Genomic DNA, 19,749 nt, shown 5'->3' with positions numbered 1-19,749 from the left:
CAATAGGTGTAGGAGTAGGTCATTCGGCCCTTCGAGCCATTCACGGTGATCATGGCTGATCATCCACAATCCACAATCAGTACCCCGTTCCGGCCTTCTCCCCATATCCCTTGACTCTGCTATCTTTAAGAGCTCTGCCCAGCTTTCTCTTGAAAGCATCCAGAGAACTGGCCTCCACCACCTTCTGAGACAGAAAATTCCACTCAGAACTCCTCGTGTTATGAAGGCCAACATACCATTAGTTTTATTCACTGCCTGCTTATTTTCAGTGACTGATGTACAAGGACACCCAGATCTCGTGGACTCCTGTTACTGCTATCCAAATGTGCCGCTATTTTATCTTTTACTAGACTAAGTGGGACCCGTTGGGTCCCATGTTCACACGGGAGGAGGGCTGGTCCCCCAACGCAATATTCCACCTCTCCACCAATTCCAATATTGGTGGCCAGTGGGGGGGCTTTCTGGAGTGCTGGTATGGGTTCTTGGGGTGGCAGCTCATTCCCGCAAGCCTGATCTGCTGGCAGCTCACTCACGGCTGGTGGGCTGGCAGTTGACTCATGACTATTCCTTGAAATTCCATTTCAAGCAGGGTGCAAGGCCACCAAATTCAAATCCATGTTCCTACCATTTCAAGCAGGGTGCAAGGCCACCAAATTCAAGTGCAGTTTCTTACCACTATGAGCAGGGTGCAAGGCCACCGAATTCAAGTGCAGTTTCATTCCACCACTTCAAGCTGGATCCATGGCCACCAAATTCAAATGCAGCTTCATACCATTTCATGCAGGGTGAAACCACCATAAAACCACACAAAACACAAAACTCACAGTTCAGTAGATATTCAGTGTGTTCAGTTGGTTCACAGCTCAGACAGAGTCACGACCTCTCCCTCCCCCATCATGCAGAGACTGAGCCACACCCACACATCCGGGTTTTATAACCCCTCCCCCTCCCACCAGGAAAGGTGTGGCTTTCAGGGCGTGATTGACAGGAGAGAGATTCTCAACATTTTTTAAACACTAATAACACTTTTATTTTTCATTGATGGGAAGAATTCTCTGCACCTGCTCAGCGGAGGGGGGGACTAAGATGGCCAAAAATCACAGCCGTAAGTGGTAGCATTTTATCTTAAATCAATATACAGTGCAAACAGGAAGTAAGTGCATTTGCAGTAGTGTCTTTTAACTTCAAGCCAAAGCACCCAAGCTGCCATTTGCAGTAAATAGTGCAATTCAACTTCAAGCTAAAGCACCCAAGCCACCATTTGCAGGTAGTGCCTTTTACTTCAAACAAACCATATTTTCATTTTCAAACCACATTAAGGGTACTCAGTTGTGTAGACATTGTTCAGTGTTATTCAGAGCTCAGAGAGACGTGACCCTTGGCTTCATCCATCTTGCAGGGAGTGAGTGAGGCACACTACTTCCTGGTTTTATAGTCCCTCCCCCTCCCTCCAACAGGTGCAGCAGAGAGAGTGGTGAATTTTTTAAACTTCAAGCCAAAGCACCCAAGCCACCATTTGCAGTAAGTAGTGCCTTTCAACTTCAAGCCAAAGCACCCAAGCCACAATTTGCAGCAAGTAGTGCCTTTCAACTTCAAGCCACCATTTGTAGTAAGTAGTGCCTTTCAACTTCAAGCCAAAGCACCCAAGCCACCATTTGCAGTAAGAAGTGCCTTTCAACTTCAAGCCAAGCCAAAAATTGGCCTTCAGTCCCATCAATCCACCCAATGCCATTTCCTGCCTAATGTGAACTTCCTTCAGTTCGTCAGTCACCCTAGGTCCTCTGGCCACTAGTACATCTGAGACATTGCGTGTGTCTTCCTTAGTGAAGACTGATCCAAAGTGCCTGTTCAACTCGTCTGCCTTATTCCCCATAATAAATTGACCTGTTTCTGTCTTCAAGGGACCCACATTTGTCTTAACTAATTTTTTCCTCTTCACATACCTAAAGAAGCTTTTACTATCCTCCTTTATATTCTTGGCTAGCTTACCTTCGTACCTAATCTTTTCTCACTTTGTTGCCTTTTTAGTTATATTCTGTTGCTCTTTAAAAGTTACCCAATCCTCTGGCTTCTTGCTCATCTTTGCTATGTTATGCTTCTCTTTTCATTTTATACTGTCCTTGACTTCCCTTGTCAGCCACGGTCACCTCTTACTCCCCTTGGAATCTTTCTTCCTCTTTGGAATAAACTCATCCTGCACCTTCTGTATTATTCCCAGAAATACCTGCCATTGTTGTTCCACTATCTTTCCAGTCAACTTTGGCCAGCTCCTCGCTCATCGCTCCATAGTCCCCTTTGTTTAACTGTAATACTGACACTTCCGATTTTCTCTTTTCCCTCTCATATTATGGTCACTACCTCCTAATGGCTCCTTTACCTTGAGTTCCCTTATCAAATCCGGTTCATTACACAACACTAAATCCAGAATTGCCTTCTCTCTGGTAGGTTCCAATACAAGCTGCTCTAAGAATCCATGTTGGAGGCACTGTATAAACTCCCTTTCTTGGGGTCCAGTACCAACCTGATTTTCCCCAGTCTACCTGCATGTTGAAATCTCCCATAACTGTAGCATTACCTTTGCTATATGCCAATTTTAACTCGTTTCAACTTGCACCCTACATCCAGGCTACTGTTTAGGGACCTGTAGATAACTCCCATTAGGGTCTTTATGGCCTTACAATTCCTCAATTATATCCATACTGACACTACATCTCCTAATTCTATGTCAGCCCTTGCATGGGACTTGCTCAGACAGGAAGGCTCTGCAGAGGGTAGTGAGGGGAGCAGAGAGGATCATTGGCGTCTCCCTACCCTCGGTACAAGAACTGTTCCAGAGCCGCTGTCTGAAAAAAGCTCTGAGAATAGCTAAGGACAAACTGCACCCCCTCCACACACACCTGGATCTCCTGCCATCAGGCAAGAGATACCGTAGCATCAAAGCCCAGACTACAAGACTGCTAAACAGCTTCCTGCCACAGGCTGTGAGGCTGCTAAACAGTCACTCTGTACTCAGTCACCCGATTCTGCGGCTTTGCACTGACATTTTAATAACTCTGGCACTGGCCACTCAAATCAGCTGCCCTGGACATTTTAATTACTGTATTTTAATGTTGCTGTTTTACCTGCTTTTAACTATTTTTACTGTTTCATCAGGAACTGGATTGTTTTTATTGTTATTACGTGTGAAATGTTTTAAGTTTCATGTGCGATGCTCCGGTATTCCCTGGGAAGCGTCTTCTCATTTTGCACTGTACAACTGTTGCTTTGCAAGATGACAATAAAGGTTGATTGATTGATGGATTGATTGATTTCATTCCTTACCAATAGAGCTACCCCACTCACTCTGCCCACCTGTCTGTCTTTTCGATAGGACGTATACCCTTGAATATTCAGTTTCCAGCCCTGGTCCTCTTGCAGCCATGTCTCTGTAATTCCCCACAACATTAAACTTGCCAATCTCTAACTGAGCCTCAAGCTCATCCACTTTATTTTTCATACGTCGCGCATTCATAAACAACATTTCAACCAGTTTTCACCTTCCCACTCACACCGGTCACTATTGCCACTTACTCTCTTATCTCCTCTCAAACTTTCCTTCCCATTAATTCAGGAGTATTTTGTAACTTTTCCTGTACTCACTTCCCCTTGAACTCCATCTTTATACTCCCAATTTGTCAACCCTCTCCCCCCCGCTATTTAGTTTAAACCCACACGTGCAGCACTAGCAAACCTGCCTGCCAGAACGTCAGTCCCCCTCCAGTTAAGGTGTAACCCGTCCCTTTTGTACAGGTCACCCCTACCCCAGCAGAGATCTCAGTGGTCTATAAATCTAAATGCCTGCTCTTTGCACCAGCCCCCCAGCCACACATTCAGATCCCCCCCATCTCCCTGTTCCTGCCCTCACCAGCACGAGATACTGGAAGCAAACCAGAGATAACCACCCTAGAAGTCCTGCTTTTCAGTCTTCTTCCTATACTCTCTAACTCGCGTTGCAGAACCTTTTTCCTCTTCTTCCCGACGCCGTTTGTGCCCACACCACATGTATTAGGTATGTTACAAAACCTACCTGAATTGTGTCTGAGTATCTGCCCCACCCCGTGTGCGCGATTCTGGCGCTGTTTAGAGGGGGCGGGTTTAAAACGCGATTTTTACTAGGCTGTTGCAATCGAAAATGTTCAGCCTAGTAAATCATTAACGGAAAATCGCTGGAAGACCCCGTCGCAAAAGGTATTATTAGTTTTTATGGCCTTGTATAATAGTTATAGTAGTTTAAAAATCACTCTCTCAACCCGCGACCTCTCGCAGCCCCAGGGTTTTATAAAGCAAACAATTAAAGGTATGTACCTTATTTTTACATTAAAAGGGGCTTCTTAAGAACCCTATATATAAAGATTTCTATAGCGAATAGTTCATTTTGGGATCTTTATATCCCGCAGTATTTTTCTGGGCATTTGAGGGCACAAATCCAGCGCAATGTGAACGTTCTAAACCAGCGCATTCACAGGAACCCACTAGAAAGCTATTTAAATGGACTTTAATTTACAGCAATTGAACACTAAATTCCTTCCATTTGGCCTATAAATTGATGTAAATGAGATTTAAAAATTTTATTGTGAATTATTTGTGAATATTATTTGGACACTTAGGCTATTTAAAAATGTTAATCATTTATTAAGAAATTGATAGATGTTTAGATCTAGTAATTGAAGTCTGAAATTAGCTACAATTGGGTAACTAACTAATTATATGCTTTAATTTCAGGTCCTCCAAGTAAGATTATTTTATATTTGTTTCAGAATGGTTCAATCTAGGATAACTGAAAATTTCATTCAGTTCTCTTAATTTTTAAAAAGGTTATGGGCTTTTGACTGTCCTCGATCACAGCTTTTTTGTTATGTCCATAGAAAATCAATAGGGAACAAGATGCTAATTTCCGAGTATGAAAATGGCCATAACATTTTTATTACTTGAGATATGAAAGTGAATTAGGTGTCAAATTAAACTTATTGTTATGCTTTATCTGATGGGATAAATTGCAGACTTGATTTTTTAAATCTCAAAATTTTGTAACATTGCTACATGTATGGTCAGCGCGGACTCAGCGAGCCACAGGGCCAATTTCCACGCTGTATCTCCAAAATAAAAAAAATAAACTAAAGCTTGCCAACAATATCGAGATCACAGAATCATTGTTTTGTTTGGAAAATTATGTGAACAGCATATGAATTTGTGAAAAGATGCTTATTCATAGATGGGAATTAGGCAACATTGGGGGAAAACTATATAGAGGTGAATGGAATTGAAAAAGCAAGATTTAAACCTGTTTCTGGAGCATTCTGAAGTTCCGGAGGTCTGACTGTAGTCCAATCCAGATCCATACACTCCTCGGTCAAATAATTTTCCATCTCATACATGTTGTTCAGTAAGGTACGGATCATGGGGATTAGCAGCCACCGCACCATCCAAGAGGCCGATTGTGCACTCTCAGCTGTAAAACATGGACACGGCTTTGATTGAAAAAGCTCCACAATCCTTCCGTGTCATGAGAATACACAAACATTATGTGATCGATGGTCAATGTGGACTTGATGGGCCAAAAGGCACGATTCCATGCTGTTTCTCCAAACTAACTTGAATTATCACCAAATATAGCAGAAATAATGTGTCTCTCTGTATATAAGGGCACTATGTTAATACTTGATGTCATACTTTGTAATATATACACACACACATATATATACACACATATATATACATATACATATATACATACACACACATATATACATAGTATGAAAACAACTATTTACTATTCTATATAAATAATTTATAGAAATCATTTATGATTTATACAAATAACATTTATATATATATATATATTACTATTTGTATAAATGATTTAAATAAATTATTTATATAGAATAGTAAATAGTTGTTTTCATACTATGTAAATACTTGTAAATCATGTGAGTCTCTGTATACGAGGGACTATGTGAATACACTCATGAGAAATGAATGGAAGGATAAGGAAACATGCTGAGTTATGAAATCCGAATAGAGAAAGGCAAAGACATCTTTCATAATTAAGGCTATATTAATGAACTTTAATTACAACAAAATAAAAGCAGCATTGTGACAATATAAACAACCTCAGGTTAGGGAGCTGGCTGAGACCGTTATTGCAAAAAAAGTGTCTTTGTAAGAGAGAAAAAAATAAACCTGACTGAATACCCAACCTGAATACCCAACCTTACTCTGTGCACCGACCGATCCCTGGTCTCTCTCTCTCTCTCTCTCTAACAATTTTTGTATTACCCTTACTTCAGATCTATGTCTTGTGCAACTTCCCCACTTCGCAATCCACTACTGCTTGATGGTGGAGGAGATGAAGGAGAGATCTTTGTCCATGTAAGACCCAAACTACTGCACATATTTTGTGGGCATGGAGTGCGATAAAAAAAACATGTGCAAACCACATGTTGGCACGGAATTATTTCTAAGCCACATTGACTGCAGTAGAAAGCAAGGATAGGAGGGTCAACGTTGTTGACTAAAGGTTTCATAGATATATGTATAGAGCTTATACAGCATGGAAACAAGTCCTTCGGATCAACCTATCAATGTCAACCAAGGTGATTATCTATGTTAATCCCATGATTATAACTATCTACCCCTCATGATTTTATAAATCTCCATAAGGTCACTCCTCAGCTTCCTTTGCTCCAGGAACAACAGTCCCAACCTGTCCAATCTCTCCTTACAATGCAAACCCTCCAGTCCAGACACCTTTCCTGTCAATCTTTTCTGCACAATCTCTACCTCAATTTCATCCTCCCTATAGTGTGGTGACTAGAACTGCACACAATACACCAACTCAGGCCCATCTAGCGTTTTGTACAACTGTAACATGACGTCCCAACTCCAACACTCAAAGCCATGGTTGATGAAGGCAAGCGTACCACATGCCTTTCTTCATCTACACTTTCAAGCAACAGTGCAAGTACCCCAAGATCTTGCTGTTCAATAACACTCCACAGGAAATCGCCACTCACTGGGTATGTCCTGGCCTTCTTTAACTTCCCAAAACTTTGCATATATCTGAGATAAGTGCCATCAGCTATTCCCCATCTTCACTTTCCCAGTAGATCTAGATCCTGTTATAACCTTGGATAATCTTCCTCACTTTCCACTATGCCACCAACTTACATTCTCTTCAAAGTCACTAATATATATGACAAACAATAAAGGCTCCAGCACCATTCACTGTGGTCCACTATTAGTTACACATCTCCAATCTAAAAGTAACCGTTCACTCCCACCTTCTACCTCCTTCTACCAAGCCAGTTTTGTATCCAGTTTGCTATCTCACCCAAGACCCCATGACTAGTCAAGAACAGTCCTCACATCACATTTCAAATGGAATATTAACCCATCCTTCTTCCATAATGCTGACCAAACTGCTGAGCAATTCCAGCGTGTTCAGATTTCCCTTGAACTAATAGTTTGTGCTGTATGTATTATTTATGTTCTCACGGTAATGTTCTCACTACTATAACTTTACTTTTCAGATGATGCTTATTGTACGGTATTATTACTTCATATATCCATGGACAGTGGCTTGGCTAAAACAGTTTTATCTAGTCTTTAAATGTAATAAATGAATACAAATTGCAAATTTTATGAAAATGTAAATAACAACAGTGAGTTCTTGCCATTTCCATTTACTTAACTCCCATTAAAGTCAATGCACCATATGCTGTGCTTGTTTGCAGCCACTGATAGACTTGCAATACCGCACATATATCCTTCACTATTAATTCTCAGTATGCCATTCAGTTTTCTTCCATTCCTTTGTTCTTCCAGCCATGTGAACTCCTATTGAGGTGTGGCCTCTGTATTCTTCCTTCAAAAACGTAACAATCGCATTCACTTTTATTCACATTAAATTTGTCAATTATTCACCTGATAAATGGAAAGCTTACAAATGCCATTCTCTTGTTTGTTCCCATTTTCCTCCACATTCAAAATAATTCCCAACCCTCTTGCACCAATTTTGTGCCATCCACAAATTTTGAAAATATAACTAGGGGTCAACATGGTGGCACAGCTGGTAGAGCTGCTGCCTCACAGTGTCAGAGAACTGGGTTTGATCCTGGTCTCGGGTGTTGTCTATGTGGAGTTTGCATGTTCTCCCTGTGACCGTGTGGGTTTCCTTCGGGTGCACCAGTTTCCTTCCATAATATGTGCGGCAGCAGGCAGAAGATAGGGATGGAAGAAAGGACTTTTGGAGAACCGTTGTAACTTTATCAGCACCAGAAACATGGTGACACTTGTATACTGTTAGGTGAGGTCTGGTAAGCAATTTAATCTACCTAGGTGCATGTGACAATAAAGTATCATTGAATAATTGAACCGGCCAGGTAGGTATCAAAATTATTTTTCCATTATAATTTTTCCATTCTATTTTGTCTGAAGAAGGGTCTTGACCTGAAACACCACCAATTCCTTCTTTTCAGAGATGCTGCCTGTCCCGCTGAGTTACTCCACATTTTTGTGTTTAAATTCTACATTTTTCCATTTGAAATTCCTATACTCCATTTATAATAGAACATTCACATTATATTCACTACCTATCAACAGAAATAATATTGCAATTCTATCGTGATGTGTTTACATAATGTGTTACATTCCAATGTGTTCCAATTCATTGCACATACATAATGGTCTAAGGACTCACTTTGTGTGTACCAGGATGTCATTGCGATAATTCGCTTCACTTTTGCCAGGCGCATTGAAGCAGTAATAGCTTTCATGGATTCTGTATATTGAGTAACTTGAGAAAATATGCTTATTTGGAAACCAAGGCAGGACATGACAACATCCTGCTCATTAAAGTGCTCCGCAAGGCTGTCGGCGGAGAAAATATCTGCTTGAACAACCTGCAAAAGAGTTGATAAATGTATAAGATACAGTTTGTACCAGGCTGCAAATTGTTATATATATAGATAGATATATATATAGATATATATATAGATATATATATATATATAGATATATATATATATATATATAGAGATATATATAGATATATAGAGATATATATATAGATATATAGATAGATATATAGATATATAGAGAGATATATAGATATATAGATAGAGGGAATTCGAAGCAGTATAATTTTCCAATTTGAGGAATATACAAATGTAAATTGCAGAATACAGAAATTTCTATGACGCCAGAAAGTACCTTCAGGTTGTCATGATGAATGGTGAGTTTGCTGGGAGTCCTCACCACAGCAGTCACCATGTGACCCTGCTGCAGGGATTGCTTCACTAGAAACTGGCCTGTTTTGCCTGTGGCACCAAACACCAAGACTTTCATTCTTCAGTCTAAAAAAGACAAACAATAAGCTACACAATTAACAGATGGTGGTTATTTAGAATTTCAAATGAATTTTTACACAGACTAATAACTTCCTTGTGCATCCCAAATGCATTTTCACAGTTCCGACTTCAATTATGTTATGAGAACTCGCATGTTCACTCCACTCCAAACTACATGTATGTATGTTGCCAGAAGTAAGTTGGGAGCTGCAGGCTGCTGCATCTAAGATACTCACTTTTGGATTTTGGCTTTAGAGAAAGGCGTAAAATGTTATAAGACTGGAGGAACTAAGCGGGTTAAGCAGCCTCTGTGGAGCGAATGGACAGATGACATTTTGGGTTGGGACCGTTCTTCAGTTTGATAGAATGGAGGGGGAAGGAGTGGGGGGGGGGGGGTGAAAGCTGAAAAGGGGGGGTGGGGTGCGCAAAGCCCCAAAGTAATAGGTGGATACAAGTATGGAGGGTGTTTGATTGGCAGATGGGTGGTGTAAGTGACAAATAATAGAGGTGAAAAGGGGACACAATATCCCATGTGTCAGATAAGGAAAGAGGAGGAGTGAAATATAAAGCCAGAAGGAGGGATATGGGTGAAGAGGACAGGGGGGGAATGGGAAATGGGGTGAATAAAACGGAAATAGGGGACCCTGGGGAGGGGGATGAGTGTACAGAGAAGAGGAAATGAGTAGGGTGACTAGGGTAGTGGGAGAAAAATGTACACCAATGCTGTGGAGGGGCAGAGGAAAGAGAGGAGTGGGGAGAAAATGGAGGATTCAGTGGTGGAGGTGGGGGACTATTACTTGAAATTGGAGAATTCAATGTTTATAACATTGGGTTGTAGGATGCCCAAACAGAATACGAAGTATTGTTCTTCCACTGGCCAAGACAAAGGCTAGATTGATGGGAGCAACAGTGCTTTTAATTGGATAAATATATTCTTAGTGTAATTGGTTTGTAGACTCTTCATTCAAAATCCTCTTGGTGTGTGCCCACTGCACAAAATTAAGTGGTTTTCCCGCCAAGGTCTGAGAGACATGGTGGGTTGTTCTCTGTGTTCCCCTCGGAACTGGGTTGGAACTCTACATGTATTAACAAGTGCAATTAAGGATGATTTGTCATTTTTGTTATTACCCATCTTCTTGATTTATGTCTCCAACCAAAAGCCACACAATAATGTTCATTAATGGTGACCATCTCTTGAATTGCTCATGTTCCATAACAAAATATTATATAACTTCTGGATAACTAAAGGTATAACCATCACAAAAAAAAATGTTTTATTGATGCATTAAGTAGCAATCATGATTGATCTAGAATTTTGCCATGTAATTCTATTCCTAAAAGCTTTTCAAATGTAACATTTAGTTATAACTAGGGATGCAAGCAGAAGCCTCCACGTGGCAATGCTGATAACAGGAACTGTACCACAGTGACTGACTGAAGTAGCCAATTCTGCAACCACCGACCCTCAACCGTCACTGACCGACCGGAGAGACGTGATTTGGAAGATGGCCGGACATGAGGAAGAAGAACTTATAATTAGACTAAGTGGGACCCGTTGGGTCCCTGGCACACGGGAGGCCTGGTCCCCCAATGCAACCCGTTCCCCCACGCAATATTGCACCACTCACGCATAGCTCCCAACTGCGCAGGCGCAGCTCATTTCCCCTCATCCTCCAGCACTCCCTCCACCTCCTCTTCACTCTCCCTCTTCTTTCCACTCTCCCCCTTTCCTCCCCGAATCCCTCGCTCACCTCTCCCTCCTTCTCCTTCCCCCTACCCTCAGTCACTCCCTCCATAACTCCTCTTCCCTCCCTACCCCCTGCTATCCCTCTATCCCCCACTCACCTCCCCCTATCCCTCCTGACCTACCCCACTGCCCTCCTCTCCCTCCATTCCCCACTCCCTACCGCCCCCACTTCTCTCCCTCTATTCCCCCTCCTCACCTCCCCCACTTTCCCCCTCTCCCTCCCTACCCCTTCCTCTCCCTCAATCCCCCCCATGCTCCCTCCTCAACGCCCCAGGATCTTCCCCTCACCTCCTCCTCTCCTAATCCCTAGACGGGACCGCCATTGCTGCAGCGGGCGGGGGAGAGGGGTGAGTGATGATGGAGAGAGAAACGGGACCAGGGCCTCCACTGGGCCATGACCGAACCCACCCCACGGCTGCCGCTGGTGGAGGGGGAGATAATAGACAAGTTACTGTGAGGAGGGGAGAGAGGTGTTTGTGAGTGAGGCGGGACAGGCCACCACCGATGGGGCAGGAATGGGCGTCGCCATCCCGGCCGTGGCATTGACTGACAGGAGAAGAGACCAATCTGCGTTGCGCTGACTGAAGGAATCTGCGCACGCGTGGTTTTTAAGATTTTTGAACCTCGATAACTTTTACAATATGCCACTGATCGGATCGAAACTTGTTGCACTCGCACCACAGAACGGTGAGTAACCTGACGAAATATCGTAGTGCTATCGCGTACCGTTTTTGCACAAATAGAAAAAGCGTGGAAACCGGAAGAGCACAAGATCAGAGTTTTTAGTAATGTATAGATAGATAGATAAATGGGATTGATACAAGGAATATTGTTAAACTATTGTAATATTTGCTGCTATCTCATTCCAGTATTGAAGTAGACTGCTTTAAATTACTCCTTGCATTCCCCTGCATTTCGTCTAATGTTTAATTATCATGGTCTCGTCATCGGGTGAAGGAACTTTATAGGATTGCTCCAATTATAAATGCTACAATAAGACATGTAACATCGAATTTTGATGAGAGAGTAGACAAAAATGCTGGAGAAACTCAATGGTTGAGGCAGCATCTATGGAGTGAAGGAAATAGGCGACATTTCAGGTTGAGACCCTTCTTCAGACTGATGTGAAGAAGAAAGGACGAGGCAGAGACAGTGGGCTGAGGGAGAGCTGGGAAGGGGAGGAGAAAGCAGGGACTACCTGAAATTGGAGAAGTCAATGTTCATACCGCTGGGGTGTAAACTACCCAAGCGAAATATGAGGTGCTGCTCCTCCAATTTACGGTGGTCCTCACTCTGGCCATGGAGGAGGCCCAGGACAGAAAGGTTGGATTCGGAATGGGAGGGGGAGTTGAAGTGCTGAGCCACCGGGAGGTCAGGTTGGTTATAGCGAACTGAGCGAAGGTGTTGGGCGACGCGATCGCCAAGCCTACGCTTGGTCTCACTGATGTAGAGCAGCTGACACCTACAGCAGCGGATGCAATAGATGAGGTTTGAGGAGGAGCAGGTGAACCTCTGCCGCACCTGGAAAGACTGCTTGGGTCCTTGGATGGAGTCGAGGGACGAGGTAAAGTGACAAGTGTAGCATTTCCTGCGGTTGCAAGAGAGGGTGGTTGGGTGGAAAGGGACGAATTAACCAGGGAGTTACGGAGGCAGAGGTCTCTGCGGAAAGCCGAAAGGGGAGGAGATGGGAAGATGTGGCCAGTGGTGGGATACCGTTGGAGGTGGCGAAAATGTCGGAGGATTATTTATTGTATGTGACGGCTGGTAGGGTGGAAGGTGAGGACAAGGGGGACTCTGCCCTTGTTACGAGTGGGGGAGGATGGGTAGTGAGAGCAGAGTTACGGGGTATAGATGAGACCCTGGTGAGAGCCTCATCTATTGTACAAGAGGGGAACCCCCGTCCCCTGAAGAATGAGGACATCTCTGATGCCCTGGTGTGGAACACCACATCCTGGGTGCAGATGCGACGTAGACGGAGGAATTGGGAGTAGGGAGTAGAGTCCTTACAGGAAGCAGGGTGGGAAGAAGTGTAGTCCAGATAACCATGGGAGTCAATGGGTTTATAGTACATGTTGGTCAGTAGTCTGTCACCTGCGATGGAGATAGTGAGGTCTAGAAACGGTAGGGAGATGTCGGAAATGGTCCAGGTGAATGCCGGATGGAAGTTAGTGGTGAAAAGGTTGAAGTCAGTGAGTTCTGTATGGGTGCAGGAGGTAGCACCAATGTATTTTGATGATAACATTTCTGTGCAACTTAAAGTTACCTCTGAAGTACTGGAAGTGATAAATGCGCAGTTTGCCTTGTTCAAACCAGTCCTCTTTTAATATCTGGCCTTTGTATAGTCAACTTTGCAGTTTGTTTCAATCCTGGACATCAAATCAGAGAATACAAGGTGTTCATCTCTTTGCCACATCAGCTGTTGTGCAATATAGCCCACATGACCACATGCACTCATCACTTTTCCTGACAGCCTGCCCTGGGGGTCGCCAGTGTGTCAGACATTCTTCCCTTTGGTGGGAATGCCAATATACCACAGAGCGAGTCTGGGAAAGTTGCACTCGTGGCACATTAAAGAGATTTTTTTCCTTTTAGATCAAAATTTGCACGTAGAACATTGTATCTGATTTCCCACCTTGTGGAAAAGATGTAATGAATGGTAATATATCCCTACTGTTGGGATGCAGGATTATTAGTTTCCTTCTAAGTTAGGTTCTCTACTTGAACTCAACTACTTATCACATGCTCTCCTCCATGCATTGCTTCTACAAAACACACTACAACTGTCTCATTGTGCCCCTTTCAAATTTAGATAATGCAAGGCTTGTTATGAAAAACTGTCCGCACAACATTTCTCTGTCACACTAAAATCAATCCGTTTGAAAGCATTTTTTTTCCAAACAGACTTTAATGCATATATATCACTTCCAGATCAAAAGCAAGATTATATCATTTATGTAAGGCATCAAAGTTCTATTATCGACATGTTTTGTAATATTGTGGTTTGAGGCTACACGTAAACAAAGCACGAGTTGTACTTCCTTTGTTTTGTCCTCGTTTATGAACGATGTGCATGAACTTGAACATTCAATCGGAATGTTCTTCACTGGATCTCTAGTTATGCTGAAAATCTTATTTAAACATGGAATAAAAATTGCCAGCAGGCTATAACCATGAAAGTATCTAATATCATTCACAGTGATAATAGGGCAGCACAGTGGCACAGTGAAAGAGCTGCTGACTTACAGTGACTACGGTGCTATCTGTATGGAGTTTGTACTTTCTTCCTATGGTCACGTGGGTTTTCTCTGGGTGCTCTGATTTCCTCCAAAGGTCGGTTTCCTACATAAAAGCGGCAGGTTTATAGGTTAATTAGCTTCTGTAAATTATCCCTAGCATGTAGGATAAAACTAGTGTATGGGTTATCATTGGTTGTCACAGACTCGGGGCTGATGGGCCCGTTTCCAAATAGTATTTATTACTGATTAAATATTTACACTTGACATATATACAGTTTTTAAGAAGGGTCTCAACCCGAAATGTCACCCATTCCTTCTCTCCTGCCCCGCTGAGTTACTCCAGTTTTTGTCTATGTCCAGCTTTTACAAAATAGACTGCAACAATAACAGCATTAACCAGTCAAGAAATTGTGTTATTTCCTGGTAACAAATCCAGCCTTCATTAAAATGGGAAGATTCAATTTGTAACCTCAAAAATCAATAATAAAAATTGTTTCTCCCTTCCACCATACAAATAATCCTTATTAATTTACAATGCTGAATTCCATAGATAAGTGTACAACATGACATAGTCATGAAACCTACCATAAAGCAAGATGGAACCTCGTGTAAATGGGTACAGACGCATATAGGCAGCCTTTAGATAGGTCATGATTGTCAACATGATATTTAAAAATATCCTATGCTAATTTTTTTTTATTTTTTTTAAGTGATTTACACTACAATTTAAACCAAGGGCGGCGCAGTGGCGCAGCGGTAGAGCTGCTGCCTCAGTGCCAGAGACCCAGGTTTGATCCTGACTATGGGTGCTGACAGTACGCCGTTTGTAAGTTCTCCCTGTGAATGCGTGGATTTTCTATGGGTGCTCAGGTTTCCTCCCACATCCCAAAGACATACAGGTTTGTAGGTTAATGGGCTTCAGTAAAAAAAAAATAATAAATATCCCCAGTGTGTAGGATAGAATTAGTGTATGCGGTGAGCGCGGACTCGGTGGACTGAAGGGCCTGTTCCCGCACTGTATCTCTAAAGTCTAAAGTAAAGTCTAGAATCTAAACAGAACATATTCTGAACAGGATCAGGACTCGGCCCTGACACTAGTTTCATTTTGTCTTAAGCCTTAAAACTGGACCTACATTTCACAATTGTGGTGTTGGAATACAATTAAAATATTTCAGACTGGTCAAAACTGCCTTATAAATATACTCAACCACTGAGTTTCTCCAGCATTTTTGTCCACCTAAATACAACATATCCTTTTTAGAGTCAAAGAGTCAGAGTCATAGAGTGATACAGTGTGGAAACAGACCCTCCGGCCTAACTTGCCCACACCAGCCAACAATGACCCAGCCTACTCAACCTCTCCCTGTAGCTTGCACCCTCCAGTCCTGGCAACATCCTCGTAAATCTTTTCTGATCCCTTTCAAGCTTGACAATATCTTTCCTATAACATGGTCCCCAGAACTTAACACAATATTCCAAATGCAGTCTCACTAATGTCTTATACAACTGCAACATGATCTCCCAATGTCAAACACAATACTGATGAAGGCCAAAGTGCCAAGAATCTTTTTGACCTCCTTATCTACCTGCGACTCGATCTTCAAGGACCCATGCACCTGTACTCCTAGATCCCTCTGCTCTACAACACTACCAGAGGCCTACCATTTACTGTATAGGCCCTGCCCTTGTTTGACGTCCGAAAATTGAACACCTCACACTTCTCTGTATTAAATTCCATCAACCATTCCTCTGCTCACCTGGCCAATTGATCTAGATCCTGCTGCAATCTTTCACAACCATCTTCACTATCTGCATAACCACTCACTTTTCTATCATCAACAAACTAACTAATCTTGCACTGTATGCTCTCATCCAAATCATTGTAGATGACAAACAGTAACGGGCTCAGCACCGAACCACTAGTCACAGGCCTCCAGTCCAAGAAGCAACCTTCCACCATCACCCTCTGCTTCCTTTCATGGAGCCACTTTGCTATCCATTCAGCTATTTCTCCTTGGATCTCATATGATCTAATCTTCCAGAGCAGCCTACCATGCAGGTTATGACGAACACTGACCTTTCCGTCCTGTCTTTCCTTTAATGGGTTAATTTTCTGTTTTTCAACTCTGTCTTGACCGTTCATATTTTAAATATCTATTAGATCCCCTCACAACCTCCTCTAAGGGAGAACAGTTTCTTCCTTGCATCCACTAGCTGTAATGCACATGCATATGCAGAAGTCGTCATTTCAAACGTGACCCATTGCAAACGACAGGCACTCCCTAACTTATGTAAAGGTTCACAGAACGTAACACAAGTCAGATTTTTCGCAAATCAGATTCACCATGCCAATCCTATGCCAGAAATAATTTACTGAGTCCGAAGAAGGGTCTTGACCTGAACATCACCTATCCATGTTCCCTAGAGATGCTGCCTGGCCTGCTGAATTGCTCTAATAGTCTGGGTCTGTCATTGAGAGCATTAACTGTCTCAGCAGTACAAAGAGTAACAGAGAATCGCTAAAATATATGCAAATGGCTCATTCAACACCAACTATATGGTGCGAAAGATTGATATAAATGTTGCCAGGACTGGAGGGTTTAGGTCATAAGGAATAGGAGTAGACTTAGGCCATTTGGTCCATCAAGTCTACTCCACCATTCAATCATGGCTGATCTATCTCTCCCTCCTAACCCCATTTTCCTGCCTTCTCCCCATAACCTCTAACTCCCGTACTAATCAAGAAGTTTGAGTTAGAGGGAGAGAATAGATACTGTTTTTCCTGGAGCATAGAAGGCAGAGTCAAGTCAAAGCGTGTTTAAATATCATTTGTACAACAAAGAGGACAATGAAATTCTTACTTGTAGTAGCATAACGGGTTTGTAAACAAATGTGCTCAATAGATAACATAATAAACAAACAGAAATCAAAAGTTCAATAAATAAAAAAGAACCCCGATTTTAGTGCAAAACAACAAAAAAAGCCCCAAGCCCCTAGTGCAACCAAGGTAGTTCAGAGTTAGATGTTTAGTTGGTGTTTGTAGTGTTCAATAGCCTGATTGTGGTTGGAAAGAAGCTGCTCCTGTTTTCAGAATCCCATACCTGCCCGAGGGCAGGAGTGAAATGAGAGAGTGGCCAGGGTGATGCTGGCTCCTTGTTTGAGGCAAGGCCTCCTGCAGATCTCTTTGATGGTGGGGAGGTCAGTATCCATGATGCGCCACTTTTTTATCAACTTCATCGTACCCAGGCGTTGGAGTTGCTGAACCAGGTTGTGGTTCATAAGGCATTGGGCAGACCACATGTTGAATGTTGTGAGCAGTTTTAAGCCTCATATATGAGGAAGAGCCTCTGTGTTGGGTAGGGCCCCTAGGAGTTTACCAGAATGATCCCGGGGATAATTGGGTTAATGTATGTTGAGCGTTTGATGGCTCTGGTTAGAAGGATGAAGGGGTACCTCATTGAAAGCTACCGAACAATGAAAGGCCTGGAAAGAGTGAATGTGGAGAGGATGTTTGCAGTAGTGGGAGAGTCTAGGAACAGAGAGCACAGCCTTGGAATAAAAGCACGTATCTTTAGAATGAGGAGAAATGTCTTTAGCCAGATGGTGGCGAATCTATGGAATTCATTGCCTGTCAGTGCCAAAACAACTGCCGCTTCCAAGGTTACTCCACATGTAAAGATAACCCCCCCCCCCCCGGTGTATTTTCCCGGCTGCAGACTATAATTTTAAGTACTCTTTGTTTCTTTTCCCTCTCGGTCCCAGCAGCGTGTTTGAAGTGTTCATAATTTTTCTTTTACCATGTAAATTGAGGTCATATGCACACCTCGGAAGACCCATGGACAAATTTAAACTACAAATTTAAGCTCCTTTTCAGGTGGACGTTTAGGAGGAAGTTATCGCCTTAGATGTAATTTCTGCTTTGGTTTCGGAATTTCAGCAAGGTGATACCATATATGAAAAATAATATTAATAGATCATTTATCAACGCCTGCAAGAATTACTGCCAGAAAAATAGGATAATTGTTCCTTACTCCTAAATCCATCATGAAATACAACTTGTTCAAGAAGGAACTGCAGATGCTGGAAGATCGACTCATGAAATACAACTTATAGCGTTCAGAAAAGTAATAATCCTTCCACAGCACGCATAGTAAAATGTTTCAATGTGTAACAAATAAACCACACAGTTTAACAGGACATACTCACTTTGTTAAAAAAAATACGCTGCCGCTCAGTTTCCCACGACCGCAGTTGCAAGGGAATGATTGAACTTGTCAAAAGTTTTATGCACTCTATTAAGAAATCAGTGGCTTTCAAAAGAAGTATTACGCAAACAGCTCTTTATCCGGGTGCCGGAGCCCAACCCCAAAACCTTATCGCTCCGCCTTATCCAAGCAAACCACGGTATTTACATAAACGCCGTCAACTACAATTCAATTGATTGGCAGGCAGGCAATAAGTGTTGTATATTTCCACGATGCAGCAGAATGTATCTAGTGAAGTTCAGTAGCAAAGTTCATTTGTTATACATGAGCCCGTGGAGGAACGCACTCCTGTTACAGAATGTTCCCAAACGCATGTAAAGACTTAAACACTGAGGTCGGTTCGGACAGAACCGCCTTCGGAACAAAAAACATTTTGGCTTTCGCCCTGTAATCTGACTCCATATACCTCCCGGCACCTACACACCGTAATTTTTATGTTGTTTAAGAAGGAACTGCTGGAAAATCGAAGGTACACTGAAGAAATGTTTCGGTCCGAAACGTTGCCTATTTCCTTCGCTCAATAGATACTGCTGAGTTTCTCCAGCATTTTTGTGTACCACCGTAATTTTTATGTTTGGTTATAAAACGTTCACCTCAGTTCAAACAAACAATTGATCTTGCCCCACCCCGTGTGGACGAGTCTCACATTTCTACCGCACTTTGCTAGTAGTACTGTACTCGGACGAAACAAAAAGCGCTGGATGAATTCAGTGGGTCAGTCAGTATCTGTGGAGGGCAAACAGACAAAATTTCTGGTCAGGACCCTTCTTCGGACTGGTACTGTACTCGGATTTTGAGTATCCCGCATCATCCTGGCCACACACTCATCTCCCTGCTACCTTCAGGTAGAAGATACAGGAGCCTGAAGACTGCAACAACCAGGTTCAGGAATAGCTACTATCCCACAGCCTATCAGGCTATTAAACCTGGCTCGGACAAAACTCTGATCATTAATAACCCATTATCTGCTATTTGCACTTTATCAGTCTATTTATTCATGTGTGTAAATATTTATACAATGGTATATGGACACACTGATCTGTTTTGTAGTAAATGCCTACTATGTTCTGTGTGCTGAAGCAAAGCAAGAATGTCATTGTCCTATCAGGGACACG

The 19,749-nt window shown here is 42.5% G+C and overlaps 1 protein-coding gene across 3 annotated transcripts in view; it reads right to left on the bottom strand.

Moving 5' to 3' along the window:
- The window catches only part of LOC129699805 (flavin reductase (NADPH)-like), a 32,078-nt gene extending 13,174 nt beyond the window's left edge, over positions 1 to 18,904 (bottom strand). Inside the window, exons 1-5 of one of the 3 annotated variants that reach the window (XM_055639915.1) lie at positions 18,576 to 18,904; positions 14,377 to 14,472; positions 9,250 to 9,392; positions 8,738 to 8,939; positions 5,321 to 5,488 (exon numbers count right to left, since the gene is read on the bottom strand). In XM_055639915.1, coding sequence (XP_055495890.1) covers positions 5,321 to 5,488; positions 8,738 to 8,939; positions 9,250 to 9,384 — 505 coding nt within the window. In that variant the 5' untranslated portion in view covers positions 9,385 to 9,392; positions 14,377 to 14,472; positions 18,576 to 18,904. Of the gene's footprint in view, positions 1 to 5,320; positions 5,489 to 8,737; positions 8,940 to 9,249; positions 9,414 to 14,376; positions 14,473 to 18,575 lie in introns of all 3 variants that reach the window. The other 2 variants (XM_055639926.1, XM_055639905.1) reach the window with 2 other exon arrangements.
- Positions 18,905 to 19,749: the final 845 nt, after the last annotated feature.

This window comes from Leucoraja erinacea, chromosome 1, assembly GCF_028641065.1.
Source record: "Leucoraja erinacea ecotype New England chromosome 1, Leri_hhj_1, whole genome shotgun sequence".
Lineage (NCBI taxonomy): Eukaryota > Metazoa > Chordata > Chondrichthyes > Rajiformes > Rajidae > Leucoraja > Leucoraja erinaceus.
Note: the sequence above shows the minus strand (reverse complement) of the source record. Positions and strands in the feature narration are given on the sequence as shown.